This window comes from Geotrypetes seraphini, chromosome 3 (assembly GCF_902459505.1).
Source record: "Geotrypetes seraphini chromosome 3, aGeoSer1.1, whole genome shotgun sequence".
Classification (NCBI taxonomy): Eukaryota; Metazoa; Chordata; class Amphibia; order Gymnophiona; family Dermophiidae; genus Geotrypetes; species Geotrypetes seraphini.
The window spans coordinates 384,386,700-384,406,986 of NC_047086.1; the positions used below are offsets into that span (position 1 = coordinate 384,386,700).

At 42.7% G+C, this 20,287-nt stretch overlaps 1 protein-coding gene across 20 annotated transcripts in view; it reads left to right on the top strand.

Annotated features, from left to right (window-relative positions):
* Window positions 1-20,287, top strand: part of SRBD1 (S1 RNA binding domain 1) — a 307,187-nt gene that overhangs the window by 40,253 nt on the left and 246,647 nt on the right. For 10 of the 20 annotated variants that reach the window (XM_033935737.1, XM_033935739.1, XM_033935736.1 and 7 more), the window contains 3 exons: window positions 5,332-5,405; window positions 6,911-7,079; window positions 18,265-18,402. In XM_033935737.1, coding sequence (XP_033791628.1) covers window positions 5,332-5,405; window positions 6,911-7,079; window positions 18,265-18,402 — 381 coding nt within the window. Of the gene's footprint in view, window positions 1-4,484; window positions 4,668-5,016; window positions 5,072-5,320; window positions 5,406-6,910; window positions 7,080-18,264; window positions 18,403-20,287 lie in introns of those variants that run through there. The other 10 variants (XM_033935749.1, XM_033935752.1, XM_033935742.1 and 7 more) reach the window with 5 other exon arrangements.

Here is a 20,287-nt window from a genome sequence, read left to right on the forward strand (position 1 = left end):
TTCACGTGAGTATTTCACCCTCGATTCCATGACTCGCAATCCATTTGCGAGTCATGGACCCAAAGGGTCGTGGACAAATGGAATGCGCTCCCGGAGGAAGTGATCCGGCAGAGTACAGTACAGGGATTCAAACAGGGATTGGACAGATTCCTGAGGGAAAAGGGGATCGTGGGGTACTGAGGGAGGTGCTGGGGTGTTGCATAAGTATAGACAGCTCACCAGGTCGTGCAGGTGCAAGGCCGGAGGGTTAGGACATTGATGGGAAGATAGGACTTCGATGAGAAACCTAGGGGGCAAGGGAGCCCCTTCTGGTGATTAAGGCAGGTCATGACCTGTTGGGCCGCCGCGGGGGCGGACTGCTGGGCGGGATGAACCTCTGGTCTGACCCGGCAGAGGCACTGCTTATGTTCTTATGTTCTGAAGTAGTCGTTCATGTGGAAACTTGTTGAACACCTTCTGAAAATCCAGATAACAATGTCGACTGGATCGCCCTTGTCTATCCGCTTGTTTATCCCCTCAAAGAAGTGCAGCAAGTTCGTCAGACAAGATCTGCCTTTGCTGAAGGCGTACTGGCTGGTCCTCATCAAACCGTGTCCGTCAAGGTGATCAATGATGCGGTCCTTTATCAGCGCCTCTACCATCTTTCCCGGTACCGAGGTCAGACTCACTGGTCTGTAATTTCCCAGATCTCCCCTCGAACCCTTTTTGAAGATCAGCGTAACATTTGCCACCTTCCAATCTTCTGGAATCTTCCCCAATTTGATTGACAGGTTGGTTATTAGTTGAAGCAATTCCACTATAGTCCCTTTCAGTTCCTTGATGACCCTTGGATGGATGCTATCCGGTCCTGGGGATTTATTGCTCTTTAGCCTATCAATCTGTCTGTATACCTCTTCTAGACTGACTGTCAGCCCTGTCAGTTTCCCGTCTTCGTTTCCAGCATAGAGCCTGATGGTATGTTGCGTATATCCTCTTCAGTAAATACAGACACAAAAAATGTGTTCAGTTTTCAACAATTTCTTTATCTTCCTTTAGTACTCCCTTTATTCCATGGTCATCCAACGGCCCCATTGCTTCCTTCTCGGGTTGTTTCGCCTTAATGTATCGAAAGAATGGCTTGAAGTTTTTCGCCTCCTTGGCTATTTTTTCCTCGTAGTCTCTTTTGACTCCTTTTACCGTCTTATGGCACCTGCATTGATGTTGTTTGTGCTTATTCCAGTTTTCGTCCGTTTTTGACCTTTTCCATTCCTTAAACAAAGTTTTCTTGTCTCTGATCGCTTCCTTCACCTCTACAGTGAGCCACGCCGGTTCCTTGTTCTTTTTCCTCTTGGATCCCTTGTTGATACGCAGTATATAGAGATTTTGTGCCTCGGTGACTGTGTCCTTAAAAAGGGACCAAGCTTGCTCTAGCGTTTTTACAGTGCTTATCCTCTTCTTAATCTTCTTCCCCACTATGAGTCTCATCCCTTTGTAATTCCCTTTTTGGAAGTTCAATGCCGTGGCCGTTGTTCTGGTCCGATATTTTGCCCCTGTATCCAGGTCGAAGCGGATCATGTTGTGATCGCTGTTTCTCAGCGTTCCTTCTACTTCTACACCTTGTGCCGGTCCTCGTAGTCCGTTTAGAATTAAGTCCAATTAATTCCATTTCCTCTAGTATTTTCCTTGACAAGTTGTTCCAGGAAGCAATCGCCTACAGCATCCAGGAACTTGGTCTCCCTAGCGCAGCCGGAGGTGCCTAGGTTCCAGTCTATCCCCGGATAGTTGAAGTCACCCATGATAACTGTGTTGTCTCCCTTGCAGTTGCGTTTAATCTCGTCCGTCATTTCTCCATCAATTTCTTCGGACTGCCCTGGAGGTCGGTAGTAGATGCTGATCTTCATTTCCAGTCCATTTGTTCCTGGAAGTTTAACCCATAGAGACTCTAAGTTATCCGTCAGTTGTGGCGTGTTCTCTCCAGTGGATTCAATTCCCTGTTTGACGTATATGGCAATGCCCCCATCTTTTTGAGCCACTCTGACTCTGCGGTATAGCTTGTATCCCGGTATCACAGTGTCCCAGACGTTTTCCTCAGTCCACCATGTTTCCATGATTCCGATGATGTCAACGTTATCTTTTTGTGCCATTGCTTCTAATTCACCCATCTTATTTCTTAGGCTCCTTGCTTTCGTGTACATACACTTGAGTTTGTGGCCTGTTCCCTTCTTGCATTTTCTTCCCTCTTGTGTCCCTATCTGTCTGTCTTGCCTGTGATCTGGTGAGTCTTCCCCTATATCTTCCTGCACGGTATCCGCCGATGAGTCTCCCCCTCTATTTTCCTGTACGGTATCCTCTGGGTATACTGGTTCCCGAACCATCGACTCTTTCTCTTGGTTGACTGTCTGCTTTCCCCTTCTTCCTAGTTTAAAAACTTCTCAACTTCTCTCTTGAAGTTGCCTGCAAGTAACTTCGTTCCGTCTCTGCTAAGGTGGAGTCCATCCTTCCCGTACAGCTTGCTCTTCCCCCAGAACGTTGTTCAGTTGCGCACAAAGTGGAATCCTTCTTCCTCACACCAGCGGCGCATCCACGCGTTGATTGCTTGCAGCTCTATTTGCCTCTTCTCGTCAGCCCTGGGTACCGGCAGGATCTCCGAGAACGCTATCCTCTGTATTCTGGTCTTCAGCTTCCTTCCTAGCATCCGGAATTGGTCCTTCAGTGCTTCTCTGTTGTAGTTCCTGCTACTCACGTTGTTCGTCCCCACATGCTGCAGATGGGTAGACTGGATGGGTCATTTGGCCTTCATCTGCCGTCATTTTTCTATGTTTAAATAGCAGATCAGCATGAACCTGAGGATCACAGGCTTGCATAAGAGAATATGTTTGGAACACATTCTGAAGCAGTGGTAGGATGGTTTGAATTGGTGGAGGCGTAGCGTTATATGTTAAGGAGGGCCTTGAATTGAATTGAATTGAATGGACTAAAAATTTTACAAGAGCCAAAACATACCTTGGAATCCCTATGGGTAGAAATGCCATTTGTAAAGGGGAAAAGGATAGTGATAGGAATGTACTACCGTCCGCCCGAGCAGAGAGATGTTGAAATGTTATACAAAATTAGGGAGGCTAACAAACTGGGTAACACAATGGATGATATCAAGGACCCAAATATCAATTGACTATTTACAGTGGAGAAACAAGACCTCAGAAATACCATTTAGCACAACTGTTATTGGCAAAGCTCATTTCAAACAGCAGGCCACAGTTCATTCATGTGTCAAAAAAACTCTACTCTCTCCAAAATATAAAAAATCAGATTATTAGGTCCTCCCAAATGACAGGAAAAAGTTCACAGAATATAATGATTTGGACTGTTCCATAACATGCTGCTCCAAACATATGAAGTAAAGGATAAATAAAAGTCCCCAATAAACTCTCCATCCAGTCCATCCAAGCGTCCACAGTTCTAGAAGAATAGGATCCTTCATACAAAAAAACTTCCTATCCGTGCTGAAATATCAGGAGTCACACTTATCTATAATAATAATGTCTATCAAAGATCATACAACATTGCAACACTCAAAACACTCATCCAGGATGAAAACACAGTCAATCTTAATCTTCAAAGTACTAGAATCATAAATCATGCATACAGACAACTTTTTATCTGTGCTGAAGTATCAAGATTCACTTATCTGTATAGTAATGTCCATCAAAGATCATGTAGCACTGCAGCACTCCAGCACTCTGGTAGTTCATTGGGGCAATCCTCAACTTCTATGAACAAAACAAGCAGTCCAAATTCAACAAACCTCCTCTATTCAGGAGTACCCTGTTTCACCAAAGCATCTTCAGAGGAGTGCTAACATGGAGTCGAACTTCACAGCAATCGATTCGGCAGTCCAGCATGGCGATGGAATGCCCCAATGCCAGACATTAAATTCCAGCGTCGAGAAGGTGGTGCAGTTGTCCTCCAGAATGTACCTGATTATAAGGATGAGATTTACTGCCAATTGGCTGATGAACAGACTTATGTGTTGGGAACACAGCAGTGAAGCCAGACCTTCTCTGTCAAGAACCAGAAGTGCACCAGAACCTTACACTTTGCAGGGTCGGAAGATATCTAGCCTAGCAAGAACAGAGGTTTCCATTGCCAGATGGATTCACATGGCAATCTCATCTTCCAATTTTGCTTGGAGAAAACAACTTCCTATTTCTTTCACAGCACATTAGACAAGAGGTGTAGCGGCTTCCTGGGCAGAGTCCTGGGCTGTCTCGCCTGATGAAATTTGTAGAGCAACTACTTGGGCTATTCTTCACATTTTTACAAAGTTCTACAGAGTGGATGTGTAGGCTCGAGAGGATGCCACTTTTAGTCTTCGGTTCTGTGGGCAGGCTCATCTGTCCCTTCTAGATGTCTACCATTGCGCTGATACGTCAGTTAAAGTATGTGTAACAGAACGAAAGATTAGATTCTTATCTTGATAATCTTGTCTCTGTTAATATACACAGGAGTCCGTACAAGGAACTTTTGATTTGCCTGCCTAATTTCTGCCTCAGATGTTGCCAGTGTCCATCTTGAGACCTCTTCTACTGTAGCTAAGATTCAGCAGACACATCACTACAGGAACAGATGGCTCCTTATTCCCTTTCCCTTTGAAGGGTTCTCTAGCCCCTACTAGTTGCACTGAGCAGGTTGGTTCCTAGCTACTCATGTGTAATTTATAGTTCACTGTTTGCTTCTTAAATTTTTATTGATCATGGTTCTATTTCCTAAGGTCCCCTTTTACAAAGGCGCGCTAAGCGTTTTAGTGTGCGCTAAATCAATGCGTGCGCTAACTGCTATCCATAGGATAACATTCACGCTTTAGCGTTCACGTGCTATAAAGCTTAGCACACCTTTGTAAAAGAGGGGGTAAGTTTCAGAGAGAACGGAATATGTTTGTTGCCGGGGAAACTCCCCATACTCCTCTTCTTTTCTTCTGTTTTCAGTGGAGTTCGATTGGTTTGGTACCAACTGAACAGGGAGCTGAGCTGTTTTCCACTGCAGAGGGAGAGGAGTTCAAGATCTTAAAGTGACACCCTTCTGCAGATTTATGGTTAGTGGGAATCAACAGCTAAATTATGAACTCCTGTGTATATTAACAGAAACAAGGTTATCAAGGTAAGAACCTAATCTTTTCAATATATTGCTTGTCAATATTGAACCAAAAACACCGGTTACAATGTGACTCTCCAAGTACCTTTGTCCTAGGGATGCCAGTATACGTATATAGGAAGTAACGATAAACTACTTCTTTATATTTTAATGAAGAAATGTGTTTGGATTTTCTTTAATTAATTTCCAGATTTCTCCTAGATGTCTGGGTTACCCAGAAGAGCAAAACAGAAACCAAAAGTGCCAGAAAATGAACTATCTTCCTTCTTTAACACGTAAGTATTATTTTCTTAGATGGAACCTGTGCCAAAGTGTGGTCAGACTGTAAAGTTACTATTTCTTGTAGCTTGCAAGCTTATTGGTTGTGAACAACTTTTAACAGATTTGTGTGATAAAGAGGTAGTGGTGTTTGGAAGGGGGGAGAACAAAATAGGGGTAAGATGGAGGACGAGAAAGTGATGAAGAGGAGGTGATGCAGCCAAAGGAGCAGACATGTTTTTATTATTATTATTTTTCCAATTGAATTCTTTAGGAGCTACTTTTTAAAAATGTATTTGTCTTAGAACTGTTTTACAATATTTGGTACTAGGCATTTGCCATATGAAAAAATGGAAGGCAAGAGGACAAGATATGAAATGGGAGGACAAAGAAAACAGAGAAGGCGACCAGTCGTGCTCAATATCTTTATTGTGGTCAAGACTCGACACGTATATGTTTCGGCCATGATGCCTGCCTCAGGAGTCTGAGCCTCAATGTATAGTCAATTGGGAAAACAAAACGAACAAAATAACCAATGAAAAAGTTTGTATGCTGTGCCGAACAGTGTGTCCAATGTTCTGAAGTGAAATGGAAGGAAATATTATTTATTAAAAGAATGTTGGATACGTGGAAAACTTAGTAGCAAAGATGGTATAAACAAAAACTGTGACAGAATTTAAACATGCTTGGGCCAGGCATGGAACACAGTGATGAGAATGGGTAAGAGAATGCCAGGGAGAAGAGGTGTAGTAGAGAGCCTGATTGTAATTTTAGAAGCTTATATATTAATCACACAACGTTAGAAGGCCAAAGAGTGAGAGAAGACAAAAGCCAACTTGAAAAATGATAGTACAGCTGCATCAAAGAGGAGGCAAGGTGAATCAATATGAAGGAATAGCAAATCTTTTATTTATATTTAAGGAGGGAACCTGGCAGACTGGGTGGGATAAATGATCTTTACCTGTTTCAACTTCTGTTTTGATCCATTGCTTCTTCATGCTTGCTTATGAAGTCTGGTTGATTTACGTACATTCCACTTGTGAAATTTTGATATGTGTGGTTCTTAATTCACTCAGATAACAAATATTTAATCAACAATTTTCATGTAAATGTATCTTGACATTTAAAGATTGTGAATATATATTTTGGGATTCAGTACAGCTTGAACAATTTTTGCAATTGCATGAAACTAATAAGTAATTTCCATTAGACTTGAATAGGAAAGGAGCTCGGTGAAATATTCAAGTATCATTGATAGTTGATTTGTTTAATGAGGATTATGTTTTAATTTCTTGCTGATCAGGTTATTCTCCCATGATGTGGGCTAGAGGTTTTGTAATTAGGAATTTTATTTCTTTTTGATTTGTCTGTAATATCCTTTCCTTGTTATTATGTGTAATAATAATGTTTAAACAAACAAAAAAAAAGAACTGTGAAATTCTTCTGTTCTTTAGAAAACTTAAAGACATAGGATAGATCTGATGTTGATCATATTTCATTTTTTTTCTAAATGTGTAAGTAGATCTGAATCAGAATCAGATAGCTGTGAAGACGATGAATGGGAACCAGAAAGAAAAGTTACAAATAACAAGAAGATGCCGGTTTCATCTGCAACCAAACCTAAAAAAGAAAAAACAGCTAAAGAAACCGCTACGAAAAAGAAAAGAGTAACAGGTGCAAGAGCAAAAAAGGTAATTATGATGAAAACATGCAGGTCTACACTTTACTAAGAACAAATGGAATAAGATATGCTATTTTTATCCTGGTTTTGACTTTTACTGCCTACTTCTGTTTATTGGCAAACAGTAAAGATTTGGTTGTTCATGCTCTATTTGCTGGTTGAAGGAAGGTTTTAGATGTTACCGTAGGCCTCTTTTTGACTTCAGTGTTCTGGAGACTTTGGAGTACCTTTTTCTGTATTATCAGAACCATTTTAAAGCACATGAGTTGGCTTGAAACAAATAGAAACATAGAGTATGACGGCAGAAAAGGGCCGTTGGCCCAACCCGCCTGCCCACACAAAAGAACCCTCTCTTTAAAAGAACACTCCCTCTAAGCAATTCCCCTAAGTGAACCCACATATTTATCCCATCATTTCTTGAAGTTGGGCACGTTGCTGGCCTTAACTACCTGACGTGGAAGGCGATTTCAACGATCGACCACTTTTTCGGTGAAGAAGTACTTCCTGATGTTACCATGAAATCTCCCACCTTTGAGTTTGAGCGGATGCCCTCTTGTTGCCTTAGGACCTGTGAGAAAAAGGATATCTTCCTCCACCTCGGTATGGCCTGTAAGATATTTGAACATCTCTATCATGTATCCCCTCTCTCTGCGTTCTTCGAGAGAATATAACTGTAGCCTGCTTAGACGTTCTTCATATGGGAGATCCTTAAGTCCTGAGACCATCTTAGTGGCTGAACTGACTCCATCTTAGTCGCTGAACCGACTCCATCCTCTTCACATCCTTCTGATAATGTGGCCTCCAAAACTGAACACAGTACTCCATATGAGGTCTCACCATGTGACCTGTACAACGGCATTATGACTTCAGGCTTTCGGCTGACAAAACTTCTTTGGATGCAACCCAGCATTTGTCTAGCCTTGGCCGAAGCTTTCTCCACTTGAGTGGCAGTCTTCATATCTTCGTTAATGATTACACCCAGGTCTCGTTCTGCGACAGTTCTTGTTAAGGTTTCACCAGTATGTTCTGCTGGGGTTACTGCTACCAAGGTGCATAACCTTACACTTTTTAGCATTTAAACTCAGTTGCCAAGTATTAGACCATTATTCCAGTAAAAGTAGGTCCTGCCTCATAGCGTCGGGCATGGTTGCGCTGTCAACCACGCTACATAGCTTAGCGTCATTGGCGAATAGTGTAATTTTACTTCGAAGTCCCTGAGGCTGGTTTTGTACAAAGATATTCAACAGTATCGGACCCAAGACCGAGCCCTGTGGCACTCCACTGGTCACTTCTGACATTTCTGAGGGGGTACCATTTACCACCACCCTCTGAAGTCTACCACTGAGCCAGTCTCTAACCCATGCCGTCAATGTTTGTCCTAGTCCCATCGTTTTCATCTTATTCAATAAACTATGGTGTGGGACACTATCAAAAGCCTTACTGAAGTCCAAATACACGATATCCAGGGACTCTCCCTTGTCCAGTTGTTTTGTTACCAAGTCAAAGAAGCTTATCAGATTGGATTGACAAGACCTTCCCTTTGTGAACCCATACTGGTGGGGATCCCTCTGCCTCTCGTCATCCAGAATCGTATCCAATTTGTTTTTAATCAACGTTTCCATAAGTTTATACACTATTGATGTGAGACTCACCGGTCTGTAATTTTTAGCCTCTGACCTGCATCCCTTTTTGTGGAGCGGAATGTCGTTAGCAGTTTTCCAGTCCAAGGGGACTTTTCCCTTACTTTGGGAAAGATTGAAAAGTGCAGTTAACGGTTCTGCCAGGACATCTTTCAGTTCCCGAAATACTCTGGAGTGTAGATTATCCGGTCCCATGGCTTTATTCACCTTTAGCCTCGAGAGCTCATAGTATACATTGCTCGCTGTAAATTCAAAATCCCGGAATGAGTCCTCCGAGCACTCCCTTGTTTGCAGCTGCGGTCCGGATCCGAGCAGAAGTATCCATTGAGTAGTTCAGCTTTGTCTGAGTCTGAGTCTGCATAGTTACCGTCAGGTTTCCTTAGGCGTACAATCCCGTCTGTGTTCTTTTTTCTGTCGCTAACATACCTGAAAAAGGATTTATCCCCTTCCTAGTTATATTTTCTTCCATCCGGAGTTTGGCATTCCTGACTGCTGTCTTAACAGTTCTAGATTTCACCAGATAGGCTTCTTTAGCTTCCGGTCGTTGTGATTGTTTGTAGGATACAAATGCTCTTTTCTTCTGCTTTACCAGTTCTGAGATCTCTGCGGAGAACCATTGGGGTGTGTTATTTCTCCATCGTTTACTCACAGTCTTTATGTAGATGTTGGTTGCTTCCTGCAGGGTAGATTTCAGAGCCGACCACAGTACCTCCACACTGTCCGTTGTGTCCTGGTTTTGCAGCACCTCATAGACAAAATCTCCCATGTTTTGGAAGTTAGCTCCCTTAAAGTTAAGGATCTTTGTCGATGCATTTGACCTAGTGACTCTTCCTGAGGTGAAACCACACCATGTTGTGGTCACTGGAGGCCAAAGCCTCACCTACTGAAACCTTTGAGACACTGTCTCCATTGGTGAGCAACAGGTCCAGAATCGCCCGATCCCTGGTGGGCTCCAGTACCATCTGTTTGAGGCATACTTCCCGTATGGAGGCTAGTAGTCTCCTGCTGCCACTGGTCGTAGTGGTAAGTTTGTTCCAGTCTACATCAGGCATATTGAAGTCCTCCAACAGCACAGTATCTCCACGAAGAGTGATGGTCTCGATGTCTTCGATTAGTTCTTTGTCGATGTTGTCTTGGAGGTCTGTACACAACACCAAGGTACAGGCATTTGTCATATCCTCTGGCAAGGTTCACCCAGAGGGATTTCCCTGTATACTTGATGTCTGTGATCCTGGTAACTTTTATGTCCTCTCTGATGTATAGTGTTACCCCTCCTCAGGTTTTGCCATCTTTGTCTTAATAGAGCAAATTATGTCCAGGTATAGCCCCATCCATGCGACTCCGAGAACCAGGTTTCCGTTATCGCCACCACATCTAGGTCGGCATTTCTCATTTCTGTTTCCAATTCCAGAATTTTATTGTCCAAATTACGTGCATTAACATACATAGCCGTCCATTCTCTGTTTGTCCAGTCTGCATGGAGATTTTCCCGTTCAAGTTTGTCCCCCTCAGTACTGTCTTTGACACAAATACTTACCTCAGACTCAAAAATGGAGTAGTTATTTACCCTACCACATCTGGATCTTCATTTTGTCCTTTTTAATAATTAAGGAGATTTAGATCTTCTGATACGTTATGTGGCAAAACAGTGAAAAAACAACCTGTTTAATATACGAGGGTCATTTCATAAATAATGCACACTATTTTTTTTTTTTAATTTACATGTTTGTTTGTTTTTTTCAAGTACAGTGGTGCCTCGCATAAAGAACGCCTCGCACAGCGAACGCTGCACACAACGAACTTCATTTCATGATTCATACAACGAACTTCGTTTCACACAACGAAGTCGCCCGAGCTTCCACGATCGCTGCCGATGTATTGCATCCTTCCGCGCAGGCACTGCAGGCAGTCGTTAGTCACTGCGCTTAACTTAAACACGTATCGCGGCAATCGTTCTTCATTACGAATTAAATCACGCACGCACGCACGTATCACGGCAGTCGTCCTTTTAAGATTAACTCAATATTTTTTATTTATCATGGCTTCTAAAAAAAGCAGGAAGGTGATTTCTGTTGAAATGAAACGGGAAATAATTAGAAGGAGTGAATGTGGGGTAAAACAGTGTGACCTCGTCAAAGAGTTTGGCCTCAGCAAGACCACCATTTTCATCATTTTGACAAATTTATCTTTTTTTATGTCATCTTAGCATATTTTATGCTGCAGAACGAATAATTTTTTTTAACATGTATTGTTATGGGAAAACGCGTTTCACATAACGAACTTTTCGCATAACAAACTTGCTCCTGGAACGAATTAAGTTCGTTGTGTGAGGCACCACTGTATTTCTTTACTATCCTTCAATATAGTCTCCCTGCTTTGTAATGACTGAGTCCCAACGTCTGGGAAGCTTCATTATTCCATCCAAGACACTGTTTTTGTTCAGTTGCCGAATGGCTCAGGTACCGGTGGAAGAAAGCTCTTCCAGAGATGCAAAACGATGTCCACACATAGATTGTTTCAACTTTGGAAAAAGATCGAAGTCTGGTGGACTCATGTATGGACTGTAGGGAGCATTCAGTAACACCTCCCAGACATATTTGCGTAGTTTTTCAATGACGACATTTCCTATGTGTGAGCGAGCATTGTCTTGAAGAATGAATGGTCCAGTCAAGAGCAACTGAGATTGGGTTTTGTGCATTTTTCTGCACATTTTTTGCAAAAAATCATGATAATACACTGCTGTGACACTTCTTCCACATGGAACTTTGTCTGTAATGATAATGCCTTCATGATCATAAGCAAAAATCATCATTTGTTTGACTTTTCATTGAGCTCATTGAAATTTTTTTGGCTGTGGAGAAGATGGTGATCTCCACTCGTCATTGAAAAACTACACAAATACGGCTGGGAGGTGTTACCTCATGCTCCCTACAGTCCAGACATGAGTCCACCAGACTTCGACTCTCTAAAGTTGAAAGGGGATAGATTCCGTACAAACATAAGGAAGTTCTTCACCCAGAGAGTGGTAGAAAACTGGAACGCTCTTCCGGGATTCAAGGCTAAGTTAGACAAGTTCCTGCTGAACAAGGACGTACGCTGGTAGGGCTAATGTCAGTTAGGGTGCTGGTCTTTGACCAGATGGCCGCCGCATGAGCGTGACTGCTGGGCATGATGGACCACCGGTCTGACCCAGTAGCAACAACTCTTATGTTCTTATGTATTCCAAAGTTGAAACAACCTATGCGTGGACATCGTTTTACATCTGTGGAAGAGCTTTCTTCCGCCAGTACCTGAACCACATTCCTATCCTGAGAAAGCAGCTCTTTATGCCTTGGAGTGTAAAACATACCTCTTGGACTGGACTAAACCTCATAGAGGATCCTCCCAACTCTTTAGTGGCTTTTGACCATAACAGACTCGGAGTTCCTGTTACCAAGCATCTCCTTCAAGTATATTCAGGCTGGGCTGACACTACAGGGCCGTATAACCATATTGTCCGAGCTATGGCTGCCTCAGTATCTCATTTCTGTTCTGCATCTATTGAGGACATGTGCAAAGTGGCTAGTTGGTTCTCAATCCGTACCTTTTCTTCTGATTATTGTTTGGAACAAAACTCCAAAAGAGATGGTCAATTAGGACAAGCAGTTTGCAGAATCTTTTTACTTCCTGAGCACCAACTTTCTCTCCAACCCTCTTGGGTTTTGCCAGGCTCATGTTTATATATCCATTGTCCTTGTCCACAGTCATGATCCTGGCAGCTTGAGAGTCCCACATCTGAAAATATTATTCCTGCTTGTCCTCGGTCCTGTTAGCTGACGTCAGGCAGGAAGACATTGGCACACGTGCGGTGAGGGCACTGCCTAAAAATTTAAAGTGCCAATGCACCTGGTAGTGTCCTTACCGGGTTCTGTGGATGATATCACCTACATGTGAGAATGTATGCTTGCTGCCTCGGAGAACTCATGCTACAAGTTAAGTTGGGAGTGTGTGGCGCAGGGGTTAGAGTTACAGCCTGAGCACCCTGAGGTTGTGGGTTCAAATCCCTCGCTGCTCCTTGTGACCCTGGGCAAGTCACTTAATCTCCTCATTGCCCCAGGTACACTAGATCAGTGTTCTTCAACTGCCGGTCCGCAGAAATTTACTGTTCCGCACAGGGCCGGCGAGATCAGGGGAGCTCCGACGATTTGCTTCCTAGCTCTCAGTACTTGCCTGCAACAGCACTAGTAGCGTCAGCGCAGCAATTCACTTAGGCAGCCTTGGGTCTTTTGATGGGTCGCGCTGCCTCTGAGGAAAGAGGAAGTTGCATCATCAGAGGCGGGCTGCTACTCAGCAAAAGCCCCAAGGCTGCCTAAGTGAATTGCTGTGCTGACGCAGGCAAGTACTGAGAGCTGCTGGGAGGGGAGTGGAGGGAAGGGGAGGAAACCACTGTTGGAGGCTGGGAAGCTGCTGGATCAAGGGAGAGCTGCTACTGGACCTGGAGGGAGAAGGAGAGATGCTGCTGGGAGGGGAGGAGGGAAAGGGAAGAGAGTTACTGTTGGATAGGGGGGGGGAAGGGAGAAGGGGTACTGCTGGACAGGGGAGGAAAAAAGGAAGGAAACAGCTGACAGGGAGATTAGAGGGTGGGAAGGGGGTTAGGGTGGAATGGAGAGATCAGATGAGGGAAAGGGGAGAGACAGAGGAATGAGAAAGTAGAGAGAGATTGATTGATGCTGGGAAGGGGGTCAGCAGAGAAATAAGGAAGGAGAGACAAAGATGCTAGATCTGGTGTAGGAGAGATCAAAATGAAGAGAGCAGTGAAGTTGGAATGAATCATGTAAAAAGGCGAGAGGGAGAGTAGGAGAGAGGGGTTGTAGGAAAGGGGAGAGGGGCATAGAAAGAAGGCAGATACCACATGGAAGGGGTAGAGAGCAGACAGTAGATGGAAGGGGCAAATGCTGGAATTAAGAGACAGAGAGGGCAGACGCTGGAAGGGAGTGAAAAGAAGATGAAAGCAGAAACCAGAGACAACAAAAGGTAGAAAAAAATAATTTTATTTCTGTTTTGTGATTAGAATATATCAGATTTGAAATATGTATCCTGCTAGAGATGGTGTTAGACATAACTCGATCATTGGAATGAACTCCCACGGCAGGTGATTGAGGCCAACAGCGTATCAGATTTCAAAAATAAATGGGATATTCATGTGGGATCTCTAATGAGGTAAGGGCAGGGGGTGGTGAGCAAAATCAAAGAGAAGGGTCAATAGAGTGGGCAGACTTGATGGGCTTTGGCCCTTTTCTGCCGTCATTTTTCTATTTTACTATGTTTCTATGTTTTCTATGTTTCTAACTGGGGACTGCAGAGGCCAGGCAGTGCTTCTTTAGCTTCCAGCTGGCTTAGGGCTCTTTCTGACCATGGGGCAGTTGTTCTAGTTGCACTCCCCTAACACTATTCCTGTCATGTGTGACTGCGGTATTCGGTTAGCATGATAATTCTGTGTAGCATTCTGTAATAATTTGGCTTATTCAGTTTTCTTGATAGTGGAGGAGAGACAGGGGTTTTGTTGATTCTTGCTCTGTGTTAATTGTGTTTATAAAATGACAATTTTACAGAATATTGTTTCTTTTTATACTTTAATAAAATACATTCAATATAAAATCATAACTATTTGAGGCTTGTGCGAATGGGATCAGATGGTTTGCGGGAACCAAGTTCACAGGGATGTTTTTTTTTTTAAATTTCAGTCTTAGTTGTTTGCCAGTCCACAAAATAATTCTTTTATTTCTGCCGGTCCATAGGTTTAAAAAGGTTGAAGAACATTGCACTAGATAGAGTTTGAGCCCACCAGGACAGATAGGGAAATATGATAAAGTATCTGAATATAAACCACTTAGGATATGTGGTATATAAATAATAAAATAAATAAATAAGTATCTTTGCTATGTAGAGGCACCATCTTTCGTATGGTTTTTCAACAAACAGGTTATCCCAGTTGAAGGAAAGCATCTACATTTTGACACATGGGAAAAGTATATAACATATGTTACTGTGACAAACAGATGGAGTACCTGAATCTTTGGCATAAATCAGTTCCAGGAGTTTTGGTAGGCAGATGTCTTAGCAGAAAATCTGTCTGTATATATTCAGTATCGAAAGGATAGTATTTTTTTCTTCTCCAAACATTTTTGTGCATTAAGACAAATTTGAATGTGAATCTTGTAACATCAGGATTATCACAACGCAACATGGCTTTCTGTGTAGTCATTGTATTTGGCATCTCTTTCTCCTGGCTGACCATGTGGTATACCTTATACTCCTGGTGGAATTGTGCGCAAAAAAAATTCAAAATTCTGCATACAAATTTTGCAAAATTCTACAAGTTTTACAACATTTATGGTAAACAATATTTTTGCTAATTATTGTCCAGAATTTCAGTATAGTTCAGTATTTTCATTAAATTATACTAGAGAGAGCAAAGGGCCTTAAAGTTTTTCTCGGTTAGTGGCTTTCTTCTAGCAGCACACTTTTGTAAAAGCCCACCTTAGTGGCTGATACTTCACTTTGCCTTTATGTTTAAAAAACATTTCTGAAAGCTGACATATTTCAATAAATTCAGAATAAAGACTTTTTTTTCTATCTTTTGTTGTCTGAGCAGTTTATTTTTCCATTCACTTTGGTCTCGGAGTCCTTTTTCTCTGTTTCTTTGTTTTTTTGTAACTGTCTTCTCATGATCAACTATCCATTTTACATTTTGTTCCTATTTATCATGTCCAACATCTGTCCTCCATCTCTATTCTGAGCTTCTGGCTGCGGCAGAGATTCTACGCAGAACACAGGTATTCTGTGTCTCTCGGGAATTCTACATTGCGCAGTTGCTCATAATTCAGCCAGGATTAACCATGGGGAGGTTGGAGAATATTGAAAGGGCTTGGTTGAGGCACTGCTCTTTCCCCTACTCCCTCTAGTTTAGCACCCGTGGCAGAAGCTCAGTTTTAGAGAATGACATGGTGGTTGCTACCCGCGGCTAGCTGTGGGTAACCCGCTGAAACGGTGACCAAAAAAAAAAGGTCACTGCGAGATCGGGACAAGGCCATTCACCGCCCCGTGGAGTGGTGAATGATGAGCATGTGCAGTGAATGAGCGTGCAGTCCGGCAGCCCCCTCTCTCCCACCGACCGTCCGGCCATGCATCTCCCTCCCTCCCTCTGTTTCCCTTACCTTCTCTTGTGGCGAAACTGGCGATTTCTATAAGGCTATGCGCTGTATTACAGCCAGAGCCTTGAAGTCGCATCGTGTTGACTGCTGGAAAAGTCTCCTCTGACGCAACTTCCTGTTTCCGGTTGCATCAGAGGAGACTTTTCTAGCAGGCAACGGGACGTGACTTCAAGGCTCCGGCTGTAATACAGCGCATAGCCTTATAGAAATCGCCAGTTTCGCCATAAGAGAAGGTAAGGGAGGGAGGTAGGAAGGGAAATGCATGACTGGCCGACGGGAGGGAGCTGCTGGACTGCACGAAGGGTGCTGGGGGTGAGGGGATGGAGAGGAGAAGATGCTGAAACAGCCTGAAGGGAACTGGGGAAGAAAGAGAGGGGAGAAGATGCTGGGAAATGGGGAAAAGAGAGTAGGAAGAAGATGTTGGGAAATGGGGAAGAGAGAGTGGGGAGAAGACGATGGGCAATGGGGAAGAGAGAGTGGGGAGAAGATGCTGGGAATTGGGGAAGAGAGAGTGGGGAGAAGACGATGAAGGGAAATGGGGAACAGAGTGGGGAGAAGACGCTGGAAGGGAAGAAGACAGAGATGCCAGACTATGGGGGAGCAGAGGGAAGAAGATGGGTGCCAGACCAATTTGGGGGGAGTGAAGGGAGAGGCACAGTAACAGAGCAAATGGAAGATGCAGAGAGACAGCAGACAGTGAATGGAAGCAATTGAATGAGAAGATAAGAGAAGCAGAAACCAGACAACAAAGGTAGAAAAAAAATGTATTTATTTATTTATTTGGCTTTAGGATAAAGTAGTATATTAATTGTGTTTATAAAATTTTTAAACAAAGCCCTACCAGCTGAACATCTTTCTCTAGTTCAGCAGCCAGAAATTTGATTTATAAGGAAGGAATAAGCTAAATATTGCAGTACTGAGGCTTGTATGGATGCTGCGGTGATGGGGACGGGGTGGTGAAAGGGGATGGTTGTTGGGGACGGGGCAGTGACGGGGACAGAATTTTCCCCCGTTTCATTCTCTACTCAGTTTATCCACCTATGTATCTTGCTTTGTTTACTGAGTTTTTAGGGACCACCTTTTTGTAGTTACACAACAACATTCAAAGTAGTTTACATACAGGTACTCAAGCATTTTCCCTATCTGTCCCAATGGGCTCACAATCTATCTAATGTACTTGGTGCAGTGGAGGATTAAGTGACTTACCTAGGATCACAGGGGGCAGCGCAGGGTTTGAATCCACAACCTCAGGGTGCTGAGACTGTAGCTCTCCTCAAGATATATGTTCATGTCAGAAAATAATAGTTGGCATAAACTGAAAATTTTGGAAAGTTATATATAAGAACATAAGAATAGCCTTACTGGATCAGACCAATGGTCCATTAAGCTTGTTCTTGCGGGGGCCAATCCAGGCCCCTAGTACCTGGCCAAATCCCAAGGAGTAGCAACATTCCATGCTACTGATCCAGGGCAAGAAGTAGCTTCTCCCATGTCTTTCTCAATAACAGACTATGGACTTTTCCTCCAGGAACTTGTCCAAACCTTTCTTAAAACCAGTTAAGCTATCCGCCCTTACCACGACCTCGCAATGTGTTCCAGAGCTTAACTGTTCTCTGAGAGAAAAACATTTTCTCCTATTGGTTTTAAAAGTATTGAGTGTCTTTGTAATTTTTGACGGCGTGAATAATCTTTCCACTTGTACCCGTTCTACTCCACTCAGGATTTTGTACACTTCAATCATATCTCCCCTCAGCCATCTGTTTTACATTACATTACATTAGAGATTTCTATTCCGCCATTACCTTGCAGTTCAAGGCAGATTACAAAAGATTTATGAATGGGGGTTACAATGGAAGAACATTTGTCATTTCTAGAGTTGTGAAGAGTAGGTCATTTATCAGTTCTCGAGTGGTAAAAAGTGGTGGAGAGAAGGTAGATATTTATGAATGGAGGGTAACAAAGGAAGATCATTTGTCACTTCTCAGGTTGTATAGAAAAGGTCAGGTAGTTTCAGTGTGGCCCTAACCTTTTCAGTCTTTCCTCATACAAGAGAAGTTCCATATACATTGTTGAAAAAAGAATTACTAATAACTAGTACTAGGATGTTATTGCACCATGCTAGTTGTGAAGTATGAGGAACGTTGCAATGCAGCTTCATTAAATGTAGGAATTCAGTTTTTGGTGCTATTCATCTGGCATGCAACATTACTGGTAAATTCATTGGTAAAAATATTAGGTAATGAGGACAGTGGTGAAATAAATTGTCATTTTTCTGTGTGTACTTGGGAGTAGCATTCTTGTGTGTGCACTTGAAATGGATTTAAAATGGAATATTTTAACCTTGCTTACTTTTTTCTAATAGGCAGTTCTGAAATCTGATAATTTAATTCCAAATAATAATCAAGAATTCACAAATTCAGAATACCCTGCTTCTGAAAGTGCCTGCACTTACGAAGGCACCATGGCCAAACCGGACATAGAATCAATAATCCAGCAGGAGGTAATAAAACTCTATAAATGCTTACCAATTCTTATAATCCCAGAACACTCACCAATTAAGTGTTACACAATGTAATAAAATATTTAGAGAGCCTCTTATTAAGCTGTGTTAAGCAGCTAGCATGGGTTATGTCTTATAGTAAGCAGTAAGTTACAACCAGCCAGCATAGAAACCCCCCCCCCACTAGCTGCTTAATGCAGGAATGGGCATAGAAACATAGAAACATAGAAATTGATGGCAGAAAAGGGCCATAGCCCATCGAGTCTGTCTATACCAATGACCCACTCCCTGATTCTTACTCTCCTAGAGATCCCACATGAATATCCCATTTTCTCTTGAAATCTAACACGCTGCTGGCCTCAATCACCCGCTGAGGCAGCTCGTTCCAATGATCTACCACCCTTTCGGTGAAGAAGTACTTCCTAGCATCACCCTGAAATTTCCCTCCCCTGATTTTCAGCGAGTGTCCTCTGGTTACCGAGGGCCCTGTAAGACTGAAGATATCAGTGTGTGGGTGTGACGGGTGGAGCAGAGAAGTGGCTTGCTGTGATCAGTAGCATGCAGAAATGACCTGTATGCTAACTACCTATAGCGCTGCTGCACTTTACCACTTTAAGAGAAGCCAGTAGGTACAGCTTTCCTATCTGTGCTCCTGTAGTGCGGCTATCTCAGTAAAAGCAATGAAGTTGCTGCCGCAGCTGATTCCCTATTCTGTTCCACCCGCAAACCAATTTCCCGTAAGATTGGCCTCCTCCCCCATATCTGACGCTCCTGAAGCTCTGGACTTCAAATTTTAATGTAGCCATTTGAAAGCCCCTCTTCTAACATCAATCTAACCCCCTCCCCATCCACCTCAACTTTCTGAGAACCCCCGGGGACTTACCTGGGTGCATCCCTCGTGGGATGGCAGGACAGGTCAGGAGTGGTGCTGCTCTGCTCTCTCTATCAGGCTCAGGCAGCAAAATGGCACCCACTGACCTCTAGTGGTATTCTTACGCTACTACTGCTAAGGGGCACCCTTCTATATAAATAATAATAATATAGCTTTATTTATATCCCGTCATACCTTTTCGGTTCAAGACGGTATACAACAAGAGATGCTGTAAGGACAGCAAGGTTATATCAGATCAGAAAGAATTGGGAAGGAGAGGGCATACTCATCATCAAATTGAAATAATTTTCATCCTGTTAGACCAGTCCAGATGAACAGCAGATGGAGGTAGAGAAACTGAATGTTTCCATTGACATCACCTGTATAAGGGCTAGTGCAGTCTGGAAACTTTCAGTGTGTCAATGTCAAAGCTAAGCACTCTTAATAGTAACTCATGATAGGGAAGTTGTCTGTGTGGAAACTTCAGGGTTCATGCTGGAGACACATCCAACAATTACTTCATCCTATTGCACTTTCAGGAAATTAGTAAAGACCTATTTGTTCAAGAAATTTGTTACTTGATTACTGACTACATCATAGCATTCACAATATAATAGTATAAAATGTGGAAAAAACTAAATTTTTTTTAGCAACTCCCAACGATAAGATCAAAGAAACAACAATACACGTGAATGGGTTAGACTATAATATAGAACAATCCATAAAAATATTGGGTGTGACTCTGGATAAACATCTCACATTGGAACAACATACGGATTTATTGTTTAAGAAATGTATCTCGGTGCTTTGGAAGCTTCGTACCATTAAGAAGTATTTTAACGAAACTTCCTTTCATTTATTGGTACAGTCTTCTATCTTAAGTATTCTTGATTACTAGGTGCTTACAAGAAAATTTTCAAAAAATTGAGTGATTCAGAATACTGCCGTTCGGCTCATTTTTGGTTTGAAAAAATGGGAGCATATCACTCCTTTTTATTTGAAACTCCATTGGTT